Genomic DNA, 22,586 nt, shown 5'->3' with positions numbered 1-22,586 from the left:
GGGCTTGGGGTAACACAGACAGCACACCCTTCCATATGAGGAGTGTCTTCCCTCTCTGCCCGGGGTTACAGGTGTGTGCCACCATGCCTAGTTTAAGTGAGCATCATCTTTTTGACACATACCAAAAAATGTTCTCTGCATCTGCAGGATTTTCTAACGCCCGCATCATTACAACATCATAAGGCCTTTGCAGGCAGCCACAGCAAACTCCTTAGTTGGAGAAATAGCATCAAAGAATGAAAGGAGAGCTAGGGATGTAGCTCAGATAGTAGCACACACACATAAAGCCCAGAGTTCGATCCCCAATACCGCATAATCCTAGCACCCAGGAGGCAGGGGCACCAGAAGTTCAAGGTTATCCTCTGCTATGTAGTGAGCTCCAGGTCAGCCTGGGCTGTATGAGACCCTGTTTCAGAAGAGAACGGAACGACACTGGAGGGAATGAGCGGGCAGCCACCAAGCTGTTCCTTGCTGTAATGTGTTTAACGTTACCAAGTACTGGCTGTAATCACATGTGAAAAGCAAGCTTTCAAAATTTAAGTCCAGCCCATTGTTCTCCTTACCGAATTCCGAAACAAGGTTTAGTGGAGCCCTGGTCCTCGCCCTAGATTTGATCACGATGTTTTCTTCCATAACTCTAAGTAAATCTTTGCTGCGGACTTTTATTTCTCCTGCCCAAGGCTGTACGGGACCTTTTAAGCCTGCTTGGCTTCACAACACCTGCTGCTGTGAACTACTTACATTTGAAAGATCTGCCTAGTTAGTCAATTTAGAGAACACCAGAGCAAAACAAAGAGATAAAAGCGGAGTCGCTGTGTATGGGGTAGAGGCAGGAGGTCTGGGGCCCCGCCCCCAGCCCAGACCCACTCCCTCCTCCCTCTTCTTCCACCTCTAGTTCTGGAGCCCCTTCTGCAGAACCACAAGACTCTAAGAAATGATGCTTAATGTTTGTTCTTCTACAGAGAAAAAGGTTTTATCCAAGGAGACAGCTGCTAGTAACAGGATCCAAGATCATTTTTAATCTAATACAGTCCACTACCTTCACTTTGTGTGTGTACTTGTGAATGCATGTGTGCACATGTGTTCATGTGTGCACACGCATGCTAGAGCTTGAATGTCAGGTGTTTTCCTCAAGCATTCTTTGTTTTATTTTATTTTTTAGATTTTTATTTATGCGTGTGTGCATGCACGCACACACGTCATTGAAGGCTAGAAGAGTGTGTCAGATTCCCTAGAACTAGAGTTACAAGCAACCTGGCCACTGGAAGTGGGTGCGGGGACCTGAACTGGGGTCTCCTGGAAGAGGAGCAAGGACTCTTAATGGTTGATCCCACCACCTTCATTTTTGAGATAGGTTCCCTGGCTTACCTGGAGCTCATCAATTTGGCTAGACTGAATAATTACCCAGAAAGCCCCAGGGTGCGCCTGTCTCTGCCTACCCAGCTCTGGAACTACAGGCATGCGCTGCTGTGCCAGACTTTTATATGGGTGCTAGGGATCAGAACTCAGGTCCTTATGCATGTACGGCAATCACATTACCAAGCAAACCATCCCCCAGCCTACTGCCTTTATTTTATAAGACTTGAATGCTGAATCAAACAGAAATAACATATGTGCACACACATGGTGTCTTTGTAGTTTGACCAGATTTCAGCATCAATGCTGAATGCTTAAACCTCAGATACATTATAATTTAGAAGATAGTTCATGATTCAAAAACAAAAGGAGCCTCCAACTCAAATTTGACTCTATACTTTCAGCTTGAGCTGATTTCACCCATCTTCTCAACCCAAATAAGTAACTTCTGAGAACAGCACTCCACAGGTAAGTTTTCTGAAATAAAGATGAGGAGGATACTGACAAGTGTGGCTCCTCCTTCCCTCCACCATTTCCACAGCAACATCCACCCCATAGCTGGCGTCCATGCTTTTATGGTTGTAATGCTTTCGGGTGACTGGAAGGCAGGCATGTATGTGAGTTGTTCTTCCAAAGAGAAGGCACAGAGGCTGGAGAAAAGGGAGACTTTCAGCATAGAGTCTGGCCTGTTACCGCTTTTTGGGTTGAGGTCGGTAGTCTGGCATCCTGGAAATGCCTCTCACTTTCCCAGGAGATAGTCCACTCTGAGACGACTGTCCCTCTCTTAGTGGAGAGGGCTGAGGTCTGAATTCACTAGGCCAAGCCCTTCTCACAGGACACTTGCTAATGACACCTGTGACCTTGGAGGGAAGGCCCTTTGGTGACCTGAACAGAACAATGATGGTGAGGTAGGAGTGGATGCTTGTTAAGACCATAAGTGACTAGAATGGGTGCTAAAGGGCATTTCAGAGGAAGAAATCAAGCCAGGCGGTAGTGGTGCGCACCTTTAATCCCAGCACTCAGAGGCAGAGACAGGCGGATCTCTGTGAGCTCGAGGCCAATCTGGTCTATAGAGTGAATTCAAGGACAGACTTCAAAGCTACATAGAGAAACATGTCTTGGAAAAAAAGAAAGGAAGGAAGGAAGAAAGGAAGGAAGAAAAATAAAAGAAAACTCTTTTTCATCTTTGAGCTAAGAGCAGCCAGGTACAGTCACTGTGGACTCCAGATGTAGGGACTGAGAAGTTCACTGAAAGTGTGTTAACGGAGCAGCTACTCCTGGGGCCCTAGATAAGCTCAGTTTCATTCGCCCACCCCATCCTATCTGTGGAACTCCAGAAGGCAAGCAAATGACGGCAGGCAGGGATCCTATCTTCTCATGCTGGACTCCTAATTCCATCCTCAGGGACCAACTCCAGGCCGTGCTCCGAGGCTACAAGAAGGAAGGATCCCATCTGCGTTCTCTCCTCTGTCTGGTCTACAGACCAGAGCGAGAGCTGAGCCATACACACCTGTCCCAGAAGGACTGAGCCTGCTTAAGGCCCCAAAGAGCAAAGCGGTTCACACAACCCAGTGACTCCTCCTCAGAATGACCGGATAAAAGCAGCAGCTTGTGGTGCTTGGTGGTACACGCTTCCAGTCCAGCACTTGGGACTGTCTCAGCGGCAATTGGGCTGGGGCTATAGCTCAGTCCGGTAGACTGCTTACCAGCATGTAGGAAGTCCTGGGTCTGATTCCCCAGCTCTATATAAACCAGGTATGGTGACACACGACACACGTCTATAATCCCAGCACTCTGGGATCAGAAGGTCATGATTGTCATTAACTGCATAGTGAGTTCAAGGCCAGCCTGGGATATATGAGACCCTCTCTCAAAAAATTAAAACAAAATAATACATTCAATTAAAAAAAAGCAGCATCATTTTATCTCAAAAAGTCTTAATCCCAGAAACATCACACCGGGGTGCTTGGTGTGATCTTAATTTTGGCACAGCTTGATGGGAAAATGATTGACTTGTCAGAAGCAAAGTAGGGAACAGGAATATCAATCAGGAACGATGCTGGGCTAATTCTATCTAATACCACATTGGTGATCCGAAGCAACAGGAACAGCCTATCCTACGCAACCTGCAGGTGATACTACATTAGACAGGGCTTTCTCTAGGGTGATAGAGGAGTGTGACATAATTATCAGGGATCTCAAGAAAATCGGGGAGAAGAGAATTGTTGCGGAAAAAGTGTGACATTCTATATAAGACGAGATGTAAGAGACACGCCAAAAAAATACCCCAAAAGAAAAGGAAAAAATAAGCCAGAATTGAAGATGGCAGAAAAAGATCTAGGAATTGTTTATCACTGGGTTACAATTCTCTAAGGTCCTATTCCACTCTGGCTCTGAAATTAAAACTCAAATCCCATTTGACCAATCAGCACATGGGAAAGAGCGTCTGGTCCCTTGCTATCTTCTGTCACAGCTCTAAATTCAGGACTTGGGACAAGGTTCTCCATTTCCAGGGCAGTGGTGTGAGAAGCAGACTAGTCAGGAGGATGGAAGAGGGGAGGGCCGGGGCCGTGTGAGCTTGCAACTCCATAAGAGTTATCCTTCCCTTTCTGATGCAGTCTGGGCAGAAATACTGTCAGGTTGATGTGCCCCCACCATGTTTAAGTCTGCTTTCCTGCAGTCTCTGAGACCTTTGCTTCTTCCCTCCCAATTTCAAATTGCAGATAAATTGTCTAGCTCTGCCCCTTGGTCAGAATTCCTTGGCCAAGCCTCTTGGGAAGAACAGAGCGGGGAGCCCAAGGCTTAAATAGCTCAGGTATTTTTTTTCTCCGCAGTTCTAGATTCCCAAACTGCATGGCGGGCAAGTTTTCAGAGTTCACCAGGTAAAGATGTCCCTGCTCAAAATGGTCACAGCAGACTGCAGAAAGAGGGTCCTGGATATCCAAAACCAAGGAAGCAGGGAAACACACACAACGACACAGGCATACATTCTCACACTTGCATGGATGCTAGTGGCTGGAGAGGTGACTTGGCAGCAAGGGACTAATAAACTACAGAGGAGAGAGGATGTAGGTTGGGAGGGGCATAAGGGGCTGCACAAGACCAACAGAGACACAGTGCTGAGCAATGCATTTATGAAACTCCAAATTAAGTGACTTCAGGCTGAGTGTACACGGGGCAGAATCAGAAGTAACAGTGGGCACCATGGCTGTCAACTGAGTCCCAAAAGATACAATGATTGATCTGTTTTGGGGCCTCTCGGCCACGTCTACCCTTCACTAAGGATCTCTGCTCTGTGCCCTTCCAACAAACACCTTTTACTCTTCCCTACTGAGCAGGCTGCTACATGAGGGCCAAGAGGGCAAAGGGACCACCATGGACTTCTCTCTGGATTAGTGGGAGGAGGTGTTCTTCTTTCCTGCACCGCAGGCCAGGAGAGAGCCTAACCTTGGGCAGAAGTGGGCAGAAAACTCCAGAAAGCATTAGGCCACCGAGCCCTGGGGACGGTTGTTACCGCCTTGGCCAGGGGACAGCACAAGGACAATCAGCAGTCAGCAGCCTTAGCTCCTTCCTCCGGGCTGATTATGGTTCTTCCCTGACACCCTCCTTCCCCTCCCCCTCCTGCCAGGACCCCTGGGGAGAAGGAGCCATCACAAACCAAGCCAGTTCCTCTCCTGTGATTTGTTCTGAATTTTCAAACAAAGAGTAATTATGACAGCTGTGGAGCAATCAGCATCATTATGCGTGAGGAACAAGAAAGTGAAAGGGAGCCTAGGGACCCTGTTGGGGGGGGAGGGGAATTTGTCTTCCCTCCTCAAGAATAGGCAACTCCCTCCTCTACCTCCAGCAACCCCAACAAACGCCCCAACTTCCTTCGCTAGTGCATTTCTCACTCTGCCCCTCCAGGAAGGTGAGCAGAGCCCAAGCCTTTCTGGGAGGCCCTAGCCGTGGCTCTGGGTAGGAGGGAAAGAGGGACCTCCTAGACCAGGGTTCTAAACTGGTCTCCTCCCCACCCCCATGCGGCGGCTTGGGTATCTGGTGTGTTCCAGTGAGCAACGCAGTGGGCTAACCTGGGCTTGAATTTCAGCTTCCCTACTTCCTGTGACCCTTGAGGAAGTTAATCAATTATTCCAGACCCCCATTTTCTCATCTGCAAAACAGCACTAGAAATGGAACTGTTGTGGAAATTAAGTAAACAAGCCCAGGAGAGTTCATCACAGAACATCACCCCCCCCCCCGCCCCGTGATCATGACTGCATCTTTTAGTGTTATTATTAGCTCGTTCACTGAGTGCCAGCTCATGGTAAGTCCCCTATATCCAGTGTGCTTTGGGAACTCATTAAGACCTCCGCAATCTGCCACGGGTGTGTCAGCATCCTCCTCAGAACTCCAACCGTGACAAAAGCAAAATAGAGTCATACACATTCGACTAGGAGGGGCACAGGGGACGATTCCCCACCCTCTTTCTGAAGTAGGGGGCAATAAGGTTCTTTGGCAAAGGCCAGAATTCAGGGAGGTGACAAGCCAGATTTCCGAGATATCTGACATGGAAGTGACTGGGCCAAAGTCTGAAGAATAGAATAGAGAGATAGGGTTGGGACACCTAGGTACAGGCTGCGCTGGTTCAGGCAGGGAGGGGTGGGGACCTGGGTACAGGCTGCCCTGGTTCAGGCAGGAAGAGGTGTTGCAGGGGCGGGGGAGGAGGGCAGAAGGAACCTAGGTGCAGACTGCCCTAGTTCAGGCAAGGAGAAGAGTTTGCTGCCCAGGCAGAAGGACTGAGAGGTGCTTGGGCAGATCTTGCCCTTGAGACCCCAGTTTTTTGTTTTAAAAAAATGTTTTTTAAATTTTCTGTGTTTGCAAGTGCATCTGTATGAGTGTATGCCACCTGTGTGCAGGTGGCCTCCAGAGGCCAGAGAACACTGGATCCCCTGGATGTGGAATTACAGACGGGTGTGAGCCGCTGGATGTGGGTGCTGGGATCCGAACTCAGGTTCTCTGCAAGAGCAGCAAATGTTCTTTACCTCTGGGTCATCTTTCCAACCCTGAAGACTCAGCTTTTAAGTCTATAAAACCAAGTGTGGCGGTGCACATTTTTAAGCCTAGCCCCAAGAAGACTGCCTTGAGGGCAAGGCCAGCCTGGGCTACGCAGGAAGAAAAAAAAAAGGAAAAAGAAAGAAAGAAAAAGGAAAAAGGAGCTAGATTTGAGTAAAGTTTAGTTTCTTCTGGTTTCTCTTGGAGACTGGGTAGGCGACTCAGGTTCCACTGGGCTGAACATTTTAGGATCTTTTTCTGCAGCACGCCATTTGGGCAAGAGCTACAACTTGGGTCTCTCTCATGGTGGTCTGCCCCTTGTCTGCCCCTCCTCTCCGTTTAGGTGGTCTGGTCTCCATCTGCCCACCCCAAGTCCCCAGGGCCTCTTGATAGTCTCCACTCCTCACATTCCAGTGGCCTTGGGGGCAGCAGCGGGACCAGAAAGTCCAGTTTCTGCCCATTATCAATCGCTAGCATCTCTCTGCAACCCAACACCAGCATTCCAGACAGCAGCCTAGGGCTGCCCCAGCTCACAGTCAGGGTCAGTGTCCAGCTAAGAGGCGGCTAGCTTCTCAGATTCCTCTGGAGAGGCCCTTGCTTGTGGGGGAAGCCCGCGGAGTCCTTCTTTTGGGGTCCTCTTTGAGCCTCCCTTTCTTTGGCTCTCTACAGAGACCATCTACTCCCAGAGCAGAGGGTTCCCTGGGAGCAGAGCAGGTTAGGGAAATCACTATGGAGGAAAGCAGGAGACAGGGCAGACCAGTAAATGGAGAAAAGGAACCAGCGAGGAGGAGATAGGGAGAACAGAGCAGAAGAAACTGGTCCTGTGGTTAAAGGCAAACACACTAAAAGCTGCCTCCGAGGAAGGCAGAGATGTGTACGTATGGAAGTTCCAGGCGGCACAACAGAGCCAGAAGAGGGTGGGTGCTTGCAAGTCTCTACCCCAAACTCTCTCCTCTGTCTGAACCAGGATAAACAATGCCTAGGTTCAATTCACCTGCCCCTCCAGCCCTTCTTCAGGCTTTTCCCCATCTTCTTCACATGGGACATCAGGTCCAGGAGCCCCTCCTTGTGAAGTGCACAGGCATCCCCTTCCTGCTCTTTGAGAGCAGTAAATATCAGAGTTTTATCAAGTCTTGGGACATGGCAGCAAGCTCAGAAATGAGGGAGAGATTGTGGGGAGGGGGGTCAGTACAGATGTCAGGCAGATTTGGGGACCCACAGAATGAATGAAAACTAGAAATTAGATACCTGGGGAGCTACAGCCATGTTCACTGCCTTATAGTCTAAGACCTCACTCTCCAAGCCCTGACCCGTGGTTCACCTGCTTCCTTCGCACTTCAGTCCTTCAGGACAGGAAACTATCAACCCTTTACGGGGTCTGCGCCAGCTCGGTGGCCCAGCCAGGCTATGCTGCTCACATGAGGAGGATGGAGAGATGAACCTGCCCCCCCCTCACACATGGCTACAGCTAGAGAAATTTAGGGTGTCACAGATTAGCTGTACACAGGGCAGATATTTTTGATGGAATTAGTACAGTTTCAACAAGACAGGAGGGAGCTATTGGGTTTGCCATTCTGGGTACCTTTCTGTTCCATTCATTTTTATTAAACTAGTGTAAAATAACCTTTAAGCTACTGTGCAAAAGTCTCTCTTCAAGACACACACACAAACACACACACGCGTGCGTACACACACACACACGCACACCAGCCTGCAGGGGCTCTGGAGAGGAAAGAGAAAGGCGATACAAGTAGGCCAGGAGTGAAAAAGTCCTTTCTCCCTAGGGGTGGGAAGGGGACAGAGGGCTAGGGGGGGTTGGGGGCCTGTTCATTTGCAGGCTGCAAATGCCTCTCCTATTCACGGGCCCACATTCCCAGCCCAGGCGCCTGGCCACTGACAATGCGGGGACAGGAACAGAGAAGATTTGCACATTGTGTTTAAGGGGCCAGCTGGCTGCCTGCGACAGTGGAGCCAAGGTGTGGGAACCAGAGGCACTCAACTTCCACACTCAAGTCCCGCGGGTGGGGTGAGGGGCAGCCCTGAGCCCTGCACAGAGCTGGAGGTCTCCCTCCCATCAGGCCAAAGTGCCTGGGGTAGCAGGGCCCATCCGGCCAGAGAGGAAAGTTCCAGGCTGGAGATCCAGGACCCTACCGGGAGAATTAGGCAATCACACCCAATCTGGTGGGGCAGACAGAGCTTCAGTTCCTCTAGAGAAGAGCAGACACCCATGATCCTGCCCCGTATGAACACAGTGTACTTTCAGGCCTGTTCTCCAAGCACGTGGTCTCTGTTCTTTGGAGCTGTGTTATCAGTCTGTCAATTTAAGAAATGGGGAGAGAGAGAGAGAGAGAGAGAGAGAGAGAGAGAGAGAGAGAGAGAGAGAGGAGAGAGAGAAAGGAGGGACACGTACTTTGGGTACAGAAGGCCACATGTTCATTTAGTTTTTACTAAGCTCCTCAGGCAGGGGATGGGAGAAGCCCTCCAGCTAGCTGGAGAGACAGATGGAGTGTGTAGCTATAAACCAGTTACTTAACAATGCAAGCAGCCATCACCCAGGGGAAGGACTGTAATCTGAATGCCACAGACCACAATTGTTCCCACCCTAGGAGAAGGAAGAGAAATGACTGTAAACTAGATGGCTAGGGAGGAACTGGTATGGGAAGAAGGACAAGAATAGACTGGGGAGAGTTCCAGCAAAGGCAGAACTGTGAGGACCTTACAGCAGCGATGGGACTGGGTCACACTCTCAGGGACTTGTTTGTTCAGGCACACAGGACTCCTGGGTCCCCAAAGGGCCTCTCCACTCTCCTTCCCTTTCTATCACCCCTCAAAGCGGCTCAAGAGTGCCAAACAATGGTACACATGTGGGCTTAGGAGACACTCTAGTCAGTAAAGTGCTTGCCTTGCAAGCATGAGAACCTGACTTCAATCCCCAGAACCTGCGTATAGAAAAACAAAAAACAAAATGAGACACCAGGTGGATATGGGTAGATCCCCGGCACTCCCTGGCTAACAGTCTGCCCTACTTTGAGAGCCAAGGTATTGAGAAACTCTGTCTTAATAAAGCAAGGTGTGTTGGGTGTAGTGGTGCATGCCTTTAATCCCGGCACTAGGGAAGCAGAGGCAGGTGGGTCTCTGTGAGTTCAAGTCCAATTTGGTTTATACACTGAGTTCCAGACCAGTCAAGGACATGCAGTGAGACTCTGTCTTAAAAAACAAAAACAAGGGGCTGGAGAAATAGCTCAGCGGTTAAGAGCACTGACTGCTCTTCCAGAGGGCCCGGGTTCAATTCCCAGCACCCACATGGCAGCTCACAACTGTCTAAAAATCCATTTCCAGGGGACCTGACACCTTCACACCAATACACATAAAATAAAAGATAAATAAATCATAAAGTTTAAAAAAAAACAAACAAGAACAAAGTAGATGGCACCTGCAGAATGACACCCAAGAACGCCCTTTGGTTTCTACACTCACACACACACATGCGCACACACACTCACACACACACTCCACTTGTGAGGCATGACTGGCAGGTAAAGGGGCTGGCCCTCACCCATCTGTCTCGTCATGATGGGATGAACTTCAGCAGGAAACACTTCTACATGTGGACAGTCACCCACCAGTTGACACTTTGGCTGCAGTGCCTGCTTCCTGCCCTGACAGTAACCAGATGTGTGTTTGAAAAGCAGTTAGCGAGCCAGGCGGTGGTGGCACATGCCTTTTATCCCAGCTCTCGGGAGGCAGAGGCAGGCAGATCTCTGTGAGTTCAAGGCCAGCCTGGTCTACAAAGTGAGTTCCACCACGTGTAGCCCCCAGTAGCTCCTGCCCAAACTTCTCCTGGTCCCACCCAAACCTAGCACCAGATCCACACAACCAACCACCAATGGTGTGGAAAGGGGACCCAGAGCTGCCTCACCTGCTCTCTCTTGTACATGCCGAGAAAGATTCCGTTCTCTGAAGCAGGAACTGCAGCTCCGAAGAGAGCAAGGAACTAGAGTTGGCCTTCCTCCTTAGCATACCCACTGTTTTACCCAGGGGTCTGATCTCTGATCTCTGATCTTGTTTGTTTTGTTTTTGTGTTTTAAGACAGGGTCTTACTGTGTGTCCTTCCTAGGAATCACACCACAGCCAAGACTGGAGTCACAGTTCGGAATAGTAATCGTTCACATTGTGGTTCCTTATCAATAGTCAAAAGCACTGCCTATGGCCTGTGCTGAACTCTCTGTGCACATAATCCTAAGAAATCTGGGGCTCTAAGATGTTAAGTGACGTGTCCAAGGTCCCAAAGGCAGGGGAGAGTGGGGGCCAAGGCCCAAGGTCACCCCGCCCAGGTCTGTTTGCTGTACCAGCCCATATCTGAACTCACTGTTGGGACTGCCCAGCCTGCTTGATAAATATGCAGGTGGCATTAGTGGACAATGCCTACCCCTACCCAGGATGCTCACTGTGCTTTTCCTAGATGTCAAGCCCTTTATTCCATTACCTCATAGAGTGTTCCCAAAGCCAGATACACTGAGTGGATCACAGCCTGTGGCCAGATGGGGAGGCAGTGACTCAAGAGGGTTAAGTAACACTGTGCAGAGCTTCTGATCGATAAGGAACAGAGCTGGTTCAAACCCACCCGGCCTCTGCCCCTGAAGCCTTGGCTCTAGGACTTCACTAGGCCACCCTAAGTTTTCCAAACTCTAGATTATATGACGTGAGCCTGGGTGGCCATGCGGAGGCAGCTGTGGGTCAGCATGACATTACCTGGGTTCTCATTAGATGCAGAAATCTGGGCCTAGTCTAGACGTTTAGATTCAAAACCGCATCTTATCAAGATCTCCCCAGCCTGGGGAGTTGTCAGGTTGGGTTCCGTTTGGGAAATCCTTGAACTTGATCATAGGGCGTTTCTCTTCCATTCCCCCAGGAGCCTGGGACCAAGAATCAAGAGGCAGGGCTGAGAGGTTCTACTGGAAGACAGAGAGCTTGTTGTGGACCCCTTCCCTATCTCTACCACTTGAACCTAGGCCATCCCCCTCCTTTTAAAACATTTTGATTTTATGTGTATGGGTGTTTCGCCTGCATGTGTGTCTGTGCACCATTACGTCTGTGCCTGGTGCCCAAGGAAGCCAGAAGAAAGCATTAGATTTTCTGGGACTGGAGTTACTGATGGTTGTAAGGTGCCACATGAGTGGTGGGAATTGCACCTGGGTCCTCTGAAAGAACAACAGGTTATCTTAACCATTGAGTCATCTCTTCAGCCCTAAAAATCATCCCTTTTTGAAGTAAACCAGCTACAAAAATCCCATTCAACGAAAGGGAGTCAATGAATGCATGTGTCCCCAAGAGGGATTGCAGGGAGTCTCTGGTAGGTAGGCTGGGAAGGGTCACACAGAGCATGGAGCCCACAGACTCCTGGCCTGGAAAATTTCCATGAAGCTTTTTTTAGATGAATGCCAACAAGTGAGAAAACCCAGGCGGGAAGTGGAATCAGGAAGTTGGCTTTAGCTGAAGATTATGCTTAAAGCTTTTTGTCTGTGAAGATGACTTTAAACAAACACGGGTTCCTGAGTGACCCCTGTTTGTCAGGCAGTTTAGGATGCACTGGTCCTCATGACTCTCCTTCGAGGAAAGACGATGCATGTGTTGAGGGCCAGGAGATGGCCAAGGGAACAGGAACTCCACATTAGCACGTCTGTTTTCAAGTCTCACGCTATTAGCCTGTGAGACAGCAAGGCAGAGTCCAAGAATCCCAAGACCATGCATAGATCTTAGGATCCCGAGCTGCTGTATCCCAAACTGAAGTTCCAAGGATAAGTCAGACTGCAGCACAGCCCACCTTCGGAAGAATGTGGTTTAAGGAGCCAGCATGGGACTGATATATGTTACAGTTGTGTACCTTGGTCTTCTTGTGGGACTCCTAATAGTGGGAGCAGTTGCTGTCTCTGTCTCTTTTGCGTTTGGGGGGATCCTACTCCTCATACTGGGCTGCCCTGTCCAGCATTAATACAAGAAGAGATGCCTAGTCTCATGGCAACTTGATATGCCATGTTTGGTTGATATCCAGCTGCCCACGTGTGAGGACCTGAGTTCAGATCTCCTGAACCAATGTAAAAAAGCTGGGCCTATAACCCCAGGGCTAGGGAGTGGAAGCAGCAGGATCTTGGGGCATGCTGGCCAGTTGGTTTAGCTAAATCGGTGAGCTTTGAGTTCAATGAGAAACACTATTTTAAAAAGTAGAGTTGATAGTAATTAAGGACACCTGACATCAATTTCTGTCCTCCATACATATATGTACATTCCCTCAGATGTGCACACACATGAACATGTACACAATACAACACACAGACAAAGACACTGAGAGATAGAATCCTTACTTAATATGTTTAAGACTCTGGGTTTGACTTCCAGCATGAAAAAAAAAAAAAAGAAAAAAAGGAAACACATCTACCATTTTCCCCTCACACCTCTTCTCTCTCCTTCTGAGGTTTTACCTCCCAGGATCCTTTGCTGGTGATGCAAAGACCCAACAGGCCTCTATCTCTTTGCACTAAAGCAGGCCATGGCAGTATAGAAGGACTCATCACCATAGTCCTTACCATTAAAGGTCACCCCAGAGCCGAAGGGGATGCTCACTGGCAAGGTCTTCCACGTTCCTACCCCTAGTGTGTCTGTCGTGGATCTGACATGCCACCTGGAGAAAGCTGCCAGGTACAATGACATCCAGAAGGTGGGGAAGCAGACTTTTGAGTGTTCACAAAAGGCATCCTGGGCCACCCTGAGGACCAGGTTGTCTCTTAAGTCTTCAACCGTGCTGCCCACCTTCCGCCTTTGATGCTGGAGCTGGCACTGTTCTCATTTCCTGCTATGGCAGCAACAGGGTGGTGGATGATTTACATGGCCTCCAAGGAGTAAGAAACTTTGGACAATTCACCCCAGAAAGAACAGAGAGAAAGAAAGAGGCCCTCGCTGCTGAGGAGTCCCTCTCCCAACTCAGTCCTGAAACACATACTCAAGTATCTATCTCCCCTCACAGTTTCCATTCCAGACCCACAGAAGAAGGGGGAGGAGCTTAGGGAGCATTAGTCTCTTGAACGCCATCAATAAGTTCACTGTACTTGCCGAAATAAATAAAATAAAACAGAACAGACCAGGGAGGTAAGCAGTGTTTTCCTGGGCAGTTCCTCTCAGTCTCCTTCTTCCTCCTTTTCCTCATTCTTCCTCACTCAAGCCCAGACTCCAGGTCTTCCTCTGGATCCCAACCCCTACTCACACACCGGCCGTCTGCTCAGAGGCTGCACCAGTCTCTCTTGCCTGGTGGAGAGGGCCAGGGCCAGGGGTGGCTGAGCCAAAAGTGATTCCCATCTCCAAGTCCAGGGCTGCTTCCCAGCAAGCTCCATATGGGGGCCTGGATCAGCCTTCCTCAGAACAAAGGGGCATCTCCAGCCCAGCACGAGGGCTCCTGCCTGGAACAATTCATCACTCACCAGCCCCTTCACAGTCACAGTTGCAAACGTCCCCTGAGCCAGGAAGGAACTTGTCAGCGTTCACAGGAAAGGAGGCAGCATGCCATAGGAGTTAAGTGGGAGGGTAGAGAGTTCAGGTTGCCCAGGCTGCAGCCTGGCTCTTCTGCCTCCCAGAATGTCACTACTGAACCCATCCTCCTCCAGGCCCAAATTTCTCATCTCTAAAAGGGGGATGTTAGTGAATGTTTCCCTCAGTCGCTGTGAGGAATCAATGGAATAAGTCACATAAGGAATTTTGGGTGCTCAGCGTCCAGCCAGTACTGAATAAATGCTGGCTAGCATTTGACTAAAGTCAAAGCCGTGTTTTTAAGCTGCTTCCCTGGAGTACAGAAATTTAGGATGGAGAACACTGTCCACTGGCCTCTCAACCCCTGCCATTTCTCAAGAGGAGTGTCTTTTCTTCCTCCTTCTTTCCTTTCTTTCTCTTCCTCTTCCAATAACCCCCCTCATTGTCTGAGACAAGGTTTCTCTGTATAAGAGCCCTGACTGTCCTGAAACTCATTTTGTAGGTTAGATTGGCCTGCCTCTGCCTCCCGAGTGCTGGGATTAAAGGTGTGCACCACCACCACTTGGCTAATCTCTTCTCTTTTTAACAATTATTTATTGTGTGCGTGTGTATGTCCAAGTGGAGCGTGTGTGTGTGTGTGTGTGTGTGTGTGTGTGTTCGCGCGCGCGTGTGTGCGCGCGTGCGCGCGCGCGCGTGCACCAGAGATCAACCTTAGGCATCTTCCTCAGCAATGCTGTCCACCTTGTTTTTTTTGAGGCAAGGTTTCTCATTTTCACCTAAGGCTTGCCAACTCAACTGAGCTGGCTGGGCAATGAGCTTCAGGGCTCCTCCTTGTGGTGATATTTTGTTTGTGCTATAACAAATAAAGCTTGCCTGACATCATAGTGGGGAGGTAGCCACTAGTTAGCCATAGAGGCCAGGCAGTAGTGGCACACACTTTTAATCCCAGCACTCAGGAGACAGAGGCAGACAGATTTCTGTGAGTTCAAGACCACCCTGGGCTACACAAGAACAACCCAATCTAAACGAGAATCAGAGCCAGGCGGTGGTGGCTCACACCTTTAATCCCAATATTTAGGAGTCACATGCCTTTAATCCCAGCACCAGGGAGGTGGAGACAGGAAAGGATATGGCTGGGCGGAGAGAGGGACATAAAGCAGGAAGGAGTATAAGGCAGGTGGAGACAGGAGCTCACAGCATTCAGTCTGAGCACTCGGTAGAGGTAAGAACTGGTGGCTGGCTGCTCTGCTTCGCTGATCTTTCAGCATTTACCCCATATCTGACCGGGAGGTTTTATTATTAAAACCACTTAGTGTCCGTACTACACCTCCTAACTTCCCTTCCCCAGCTAGAACTGCAGGCTGCTGCTTCCACACCTGGCTCCTGACAAGGGTTCCAGGGACCAGACTCAGTCCCTCTTGCTTGTGTGGCAAATGCCTTGCCGACTTGGCTGCTTCCCCAGCACCACTTACCACATATTTTTGTTGTTGTTTTTGTTCTTAAAGAAAATTGTTGACAGGTTTGCGAACCCTATTACTGGCATAGTGAAGTCTTACCCTACTCAAAATGTTTCAAAACTTAATCTATAGCTAAAAATTTATTCATGTTATTAAAATGACTCTTTAAAAATCTAGGTGCCCCACAGAATGAGGCAGATTATTCTATGTTTATACACCAGAACGTACTCAATGGACCAGGATGCTCCTGGTACGAGACACAACTGAATGAAGACATGGATGAGGCCCCGCCACCAGCCTATGAGTCTTCGACTACAGTCCTGTCAGTTTACATTCGAGTCACTAAAAAGAGCACATAACATAACTGTCATTCCACGCAAAGACACCCCGTGCCACCAGTCAACTGATCCAAGCTAGAAAATTTGTTCTTCTGAGCTTCACAAAATGGGCCTCCCCCCACCACACACACACTGCTCTCGTGACATAGACTGACACTGGTCACCAGGCTGGTTTATGTCAAGGGAAAAAAGCGACATCTACTTACTTGCAGCCTGGATACGAGCCTTCCGACTGACCAGCAGCCCAAAGCGGTTCTGAGCCACACATTCATAGTCTCCCTCGTCTGAAGGGCCACCTCCCTGGTCCAGCCTGAAGTGGTGGATCAGCAAGGACCCATTGGCCAGTAAGGTAGAGTGGGTGCCCTCAGGCAGCTCGGCTCCGTTCTTCCTCCAGGAGACCTGCACTGGAGGGGTCCCCTCCACTCTGCAGCCCAGCACTATGGGCTGTCCAGGGACTGCAATATCATCATTTGGCTCCACAGCAAATGCCAGTTCAGCGGAGTGGCCCAGACCTGCGTCAGGGAAAGGGAAATGAAAGGAGAGGAGATGTTAGCATGGAATGCACATATAGCCAGGAAGAATTCCATACACAGAGATTTCAAATTTTATGGTTCTATTACCCATCACATCCCTGTGATGTATCTTTGGGCTTAATAGAAATCCCTATTATACACAGAACTTTTATGTTTACAAAACGCCATCCTGTGCAATGTTTTACTTAATTCCAACTACTGCAGAAAAGTGAATGCCATTTGTATCCCTCTTTCTTTCACAGATAAAAAAATTGGAACCTCAAGATGTCAGGTGACTTGCCCAGGGACTCACAATTGGTCGTTGCAAATCTGAGTCTTGGAGGACTGGAGAGATGGCTCGGTGGCTAAAAGCACTGGCTTCTCTTCCAGAGGGCTCGCGTTCATTTTCCTGCACCCACATGGGGACACAACAACCATCTGCATCCAGCCCTGGGGATCTAATGCCCTCTTCTGGCCTCCATGTCACCCAGGCATAGAAGAGATGCACAGACATGCATACAAGCAAAACACCCATACACACAAACTAAACTAAAAAAAAATAGAGTCTCAGCTGGGCCCCAGTAGCACATGTCTTTAATCCCAGTACCCACCATTAATCCTAGCACTCAGGAGGCAGAGGCAGATGGATCTCTGAGTCTGAGGCCAGACTGGTCTACAGAGTGAGCTCCAGGACCGGCAGGGCTACACAGAGACTCCCTGCCCCCACCCCCCAAATAAAACCGAATCAGAGTCTCCAAAGCAAAACTGCTCCTAACACTCTGCTGCTGCTTGGGCCACCGCCCAGCACAGGCACCGAACCCGCACAGACTTTCCGATGTATCCTGGCGCCCCTCATCAACTATTTAAATGTGACATAATTAAAAAGGAGCGCTGAGGAAAATTAAGATCGCTAAAGCAATGCAAAGGGCTGGGAATGTTGGTAGAGCGTTTGCCTAGCATACAAAAATTGTCTGTCGTTCCCCAGCACCAAAATCCAACATGGTGGTTGCCTGGAATCCCAGAGCTGGTAAGGTGGAGGCACGTGGCACATCCATTAAGCAGGGAGGCATTCTGGCCATCCACATACAAGGGTGACAAAGATTCCCCCTTACTGTGAATTAAAAAAAAAAAAAAGGAAAAGAAAAAAATTAAGCCTGGTGTGGTGCATACCCTTAGTTCCAACACTCAGGAGGCAGAGGCCAGTAGATCTCTGAGTTGGAAGCCAGCCAGGTCTACAGAGTGAGTTGGGAGTCCCAGGTCACCCAGAGCTATACAGGGAAACCCTGTCTCAAAAAACCAAACCAAATCAAACCTAAACACTGGAGCAAGATCGCAATAAATCAGGTTTCCATTTGCTGGCAAAACTATCAGAGACCTGGTCCAGGGCCTGGTTGGGAGCAGTATTCAGGGTACAGGTTAGTCTATGTGTGACCTGTACTGTTTCCCTTACCCCAGGCTCTGGGTGTTGGTCCTTTGGCCTTTGTTATAAGGAGAGATCAGAAATAATAAACATGAATTTAGATTTCCTAAATTTAGCAGAAAGTGTGTATGTGTGTGTGTCTATAATTTTCACTCCCAGGTAACATCACTGCTCTAGCAGGATAAAAATGAGAAGAGTGTGTGTGTGTGTGTGTGTGTGTGTGTGTGTGTATGTGTGTGTGTGTGTGTGTGTGTGATGGTGACTAGGAGTGAATCAGGGCCCAGGCAAAAGGAATAAGCACTCATATCCCACGGGTGACAGCCAATCTCTCCTGCAAGCAATTTACCAGATCAGCTATGACTTCACTGCAAGAGGAATAAGCAAGCCCTCCTTGTCTAAAAGCGTGGGCATAGAGCCCCCTCCTCACATTTCCAGGCCTTGTGATCCTGGACCTGGGTTCTCTCTAACAGATTCAAGCCCTTCCCTGCTGAGCGAGACCTAGTCTTGGGGCGGGGTAGGGGTGCCTAGGCATTGCCTCCTTTCTAGGATAAGGACACTTTAAGACGTTTGATGCTCACACTCTTTAAATCCCTCGCATCCTCCACACACCCTAAGTTTGAGCCGCCTCCGCCTCCAAGCCAACCCCGCTGAAGCCATAGGGGATAAAGTTTCTTCTGGGTACAGATGCAATATTTTGCTTTTGGGGAGGGAGAGACTAGTTCAAATGTGTGTCTGCGACGAACTTGAGAAAGAGAAGGACCTAGATTCACACCCTTCTGGGGTGATATGAATCTTTTACAGGCACCTAGGAAGCGACGGGTGGCCCCGCAAACCCAGGGAAGGACTTCTAGAGAGCTCCCTCGGGGAAGGGCGGGGCCCTGGGCAGTGAGGCTGGCAGGCGCTTGCCCTGGTCGACATCACCTCTCCGGCGGCTCTCCGGGCTCTTGGTAGGGTCACCTTCCCTGTCCACCGGGAATCTTTCTTTCCTCTTCCTCGTTTACTCCCGGACCTAGTCCCAGTTCTAAACACTGTTTAGTGTGTTTGTGGGGTGGGAGTGGGTAGGAGATGATGCCTTCTCAGTCCCATGCAGGCGCGCCCCCAACCCCGGACCCGGATCTGCCGCTTCCGGCTTCAGTTGCCTGGGGCTACTCAGGGTACTCCAACCCAGCTCTGCACACCCGAGCACTCCCTCCTCAGTTGGGACTCGTCCGTTCATTTTCCTCCGGCTGGTTTCCTTCAGTCCCCAAAGCCAGCCTGTCTCCCCAACTCACGCTTTGCCGCGCTCTAAGCTCCTCCAACCAGAATCAGGGTCCAGCCCTGGACTTAGCCCAAGGCCCACGGAACCGACCCCCCGACTCCTCTTCCGAGACTCTGCGCCCCCCGCCGTCCTCCGCCCAACAACCCTCCCAACCACAGGTAGCCTTGCCAGAGTGACTCCCCGTGCCCGCAGCGCGCTGTCCCGCCTGGTCTCGCCAGCACGCGCTCCTAGCGCAGGTCCGCGCGGTGTCCCGGGGTCCGCCCCTTTCGCCTGGGTTCTGAGCCCCAGCTCACCCCGACTTGGTGCGGGCAGCGGCAACAGTAGCAGCAGCGGCAGCAACGACAACAGGAGCCGGGGCCGGCGCAGCTCGGGAGGGCGGCGCGAGGACGCGGTGCGCGGCGCAGCCATGGGGCTCTCGGTCCGCTGGGCTCGGCGACGCGCGGCGCTACCCGGGGTGGGGGCCTCTCGCAGGCTCACAGAGTCCCGCGGGGCCGGCGCCGAGGCCGGGGCCGGGGCTCGGGTCGGGGCCGAGCCCGGGCGGCGGGAGGCTGGGGCCGCATGCTGGCCTTAGCGGGGAGCGGGGATCAGGGAGAGCGCCGCTTGCGCCATCTTGCACCCACCGCGGCGATCTGTCAGCCGCGCCCGGGGTGCGCGCTCCGCTCTCCGCCCGCGCCCGCACCGCCCTCCTCCTCTGCCCGCGGCCCCCCTCTTCTCCCCTCCCCCAGCCCCCTCTCCCCGGAGGCCGGGTCTGGGGAACAAAAGAGCCGGCGAGCGCTTTAAGCTGCCGGACATTCCCGGCTGCGCGGCGGACGCGCCCCCTGCGCTTTGAACTGCAGCGGGAGTAGCCGGCGCCGATCCGGACTGCAGCCGGGTATTCGCTCCTCGTGGCGGGTCCGGACTTCAGGATCTGGGAAAGTGAACACTTATAAGAGAGGGTCCGGGCTGCGGAAAAACACGTACAGTTGAGGGGTTTGCTCTCATCCACTTTCTCTGAGGTGCCCTGTTCCACAATGTCCAACTCTGTTTTTAAAACAATTTTCTTCAAACTGCTCAAAGTTGTTAGAAATTTGATATTCCGTAGATTCCCAGTCCTTCTGTCCAAGGGAACGGGTCGTGTCACTACAAGACTGGACTCTCTAGATTGAGGAGTTAGGACACTCCGGAAGATGATCTGGGAAGAGCAACCCCAACACGACATTAAGAGCCCCATAGAAACCCGAGACCCCGCCCGGTTCTGCCGGCTGATCAGCCCAGTCATTCTCACTGAGTTGGTCTGAAACCTGAAGACAACAGTATCTCCCCTCAACTTTGCAGATGTTTAAAAGTCAAGGTCCAGCAAATGACCTAGTAGCTGGGTAAGCACCCTGGAAGTTACAATCGTCAGGATCATCTCTGTGCCTTATCTGATGTTTCACACATGGGGATGCAACTATTAAGAAAGTTACCCTACAGAGATCTTGAATCTTGGCCTTTTACTACTCTATGCGACCACCCATTGGGTCCAACTTGGTGGGTGAGTCCATTCAAAGTAAATCCTGGAGGCTAGAGATTTAAAGGTGGCAGCGTGTGCCTCACGAAGGTTCTCTGACACGACTGGAGTGGTCGAGGTGTATCATTCTCTCTCTCCTCTGCTAGCCCAGCCTGGCCTGAGTTCACTTCGACTCTCGGAGGCTGACCTTGGACTCTTTAATACCCTTGCCTCCACAGTGCTAGGATTAGGAGCATGTGCCACCATACTGTGGTATAGGTGGGTAAAGCGGTGCAGGCTTGGGGCCAATGAGATGGTTCAGGAGGGAAGGGCACCAGTGGCCAAGCCTGACCGAACCAGCTGAGTTCCATCCCTGGCACCTACATGGTTGAAGGAAAAACTGACACCCACAGCAAACTGTCCCTCTGACAGCCGGCCACGCTTTGCTCTGTGGCACATGTACAGACCACACACACACACACACACACACACACACACACACACACACACACGGTAAATAAATAAAATATACTAAAATTTTCATATTCAGAAAAACGTTCAGAAGAGCCAGGCATAGTGGTGCACATCTTTAATCCCAGTACTTGGGGGCCAGAGGCAGGTAGATCTCTGTGAGTTCAAGGCGAGTCTGGTCTAGCAAGTTCCAAGATAGCCAGAGCTACATACTGAAACCCTGGCAAAAAACAAAAACAAACAAACAAAAAACCTTCAGATGTCTAGAAATCAGATGCCTGCACACTGACAAATCATCTGCATTAACATAAGGCTAAAATGATAGTCTGGAGTCATGTGAGCAGTGGAGAGATTCAAGAGCAGGGACACAGGTCTGCCATTACCACAAAAGGATTCACTGAGGAAGGGCCGGGGTGAGGCCTCCACAGACAACAGGGAAGGTAGTATTGGAGGAGGGGCCTCTCTGGGGCCTAAAGTCAGGGAATGCCCTCCTGCAGGCCTTGAATCATCAACCACCCCTTCTTGGCATGTTCAGGACTCCAGAGAGGTCAAATTGGTGTCCTGAATTGCTGTCATTTTAAATTCATCTTGACAAGTGTTTAATTTTTCTTTATCACAACCCTTGGTCTGAGAGTGATATGCAAATAATGGCTATTCTGCTGCATGCAAAATGTGCAGTATCTCTCTGTGTGATCTGTCAATTAACTCTGAGCCTGGCCCACCAGTCACTTTGGGGGTGGTCCCAGGCATGACAGCCTCTGCTGGCTCATGATTCCTTCCAGTGTGTGTGTGTGGGGGAGCCACTTTAGAGCCTTCTTAAAGATTTCAGCAAGGGGCAGCTGTCACAATTTGTGAGACCGTGTATACCTTTGAGTTTTGTGAAGATGAGTATGCAGGGGTGAGCTGGAGTGCATTACTAGCAGGTGCATCCCAGGAGAGTTAGGAATGGGGCTCAACACATCTGTGGGCCACAATGTAGGCCACACTCTTCCAACCTCTCCCTGCACAGGCATGCATGTGGTGCACATGTGTACACGCGGGCAAACGCTCATGACACATGCTAGGTGTGCTCATTCCCAACTACACAATGACTTGTTTTAACTTGAAATTTGAAAAAAAAATCATGTTTGTATGTATGTATGTATCTATAAGAGCATATGCTTGTGTGTGTCTGTGTATGTGTTTCCTAAGTGCCCACTGAGTGGGAAAGAGGCTCCAGATTTTTTTTCTTGGACCCATCTTCCCTCTAAAAATTTACCATTTCCCATCCTGGCAGGAAATAAACTTCCTAGGCCAGGAAGACTGAGGAAACCCTAGTCATTTGGTTCCATGAAGAACTATCATGAGGCTGAGGGCTGGTTCACTGGGCTGGGTGGTGGTGGAGCACACCTTTAATCCCAGCACTCAGGAGGCAGAGGCAGGTGGATTTCTGTGAGTTCGGGGACAGCCTGGTCTACAGAGCTAGTTCCAGGATAGGCTCCAAAGCTACAGAGAAACCCTGTCTCGAAAAAACAAAACAAAAAGAAAAAAAGAGTGTTCACTGCCCTTGCAGAGGACCCTTGCTTGGCTCTCAGAGCCTTACTGGATGGATGATTTACAGCTCCTGGAAAGTCCGGTTCCAGGGACACCGAAGCACTCTGGCCTCCGTGAGCACCTGCATACATGTGGTACACATAAAATTATACATGTATGTCCTGAGTGTGCACACAGACACAAATCTTTAAGGAAATGTTTTTTTTAAAAAAGAGAGCAACATG

The 22,586-nt window shown here is 50.3% G+C and overlaps 1 protein-coding gene across 1 annotated transcript in view; it reads right to left on the bottom strand.

Annotated features, from left to right (window-relative positions):
* Window positions 1–19,333, bottom strand: part of Igdcc3 (immunoglobulin superfamily DCC subclass member 3) — a 43,305-nt gene extending 23,972 nt beyond the window's left edge. Inside the window, exons 1-2 of the mRNA XM_085689236.2 lie at window positions 19,184–19,333; window positions 15,907–16,212 (exon numbers count right to left, since the gene is read on the bottom strand). Coding sequence (XP_085545362.1) covers window positions 15,907–16,212; window positions 19,184–19,298 — 421 coding nt within the window. The 5' untranslated portion in view covers window positions 19,299–19,333. The remainder of the gene's footprint in view (window positions 1–15,906; window positions 16,213–19,183) is intronic.
* Between the last annotated feature and the right edge of the window lie 3,253 nt (window positions 19,334–22,586).

Source organism: Myodes glareolus, chromosome 4 (genome assembly GCF_982192425.1).
Source record: "Myodes glareolus chromosome 4, mMyoGla1.1, whole genome shotgun sequence".
Classification (NCBI taxonomy): Eukaryota; Metazoa; Chordata; class Mammalia; order Rodentia; family Cricetidae; genus Myodes; species Myodes glareolus.
This window is presented reverse-complemented; position numbering and strand designations above follow the sequence as displayed.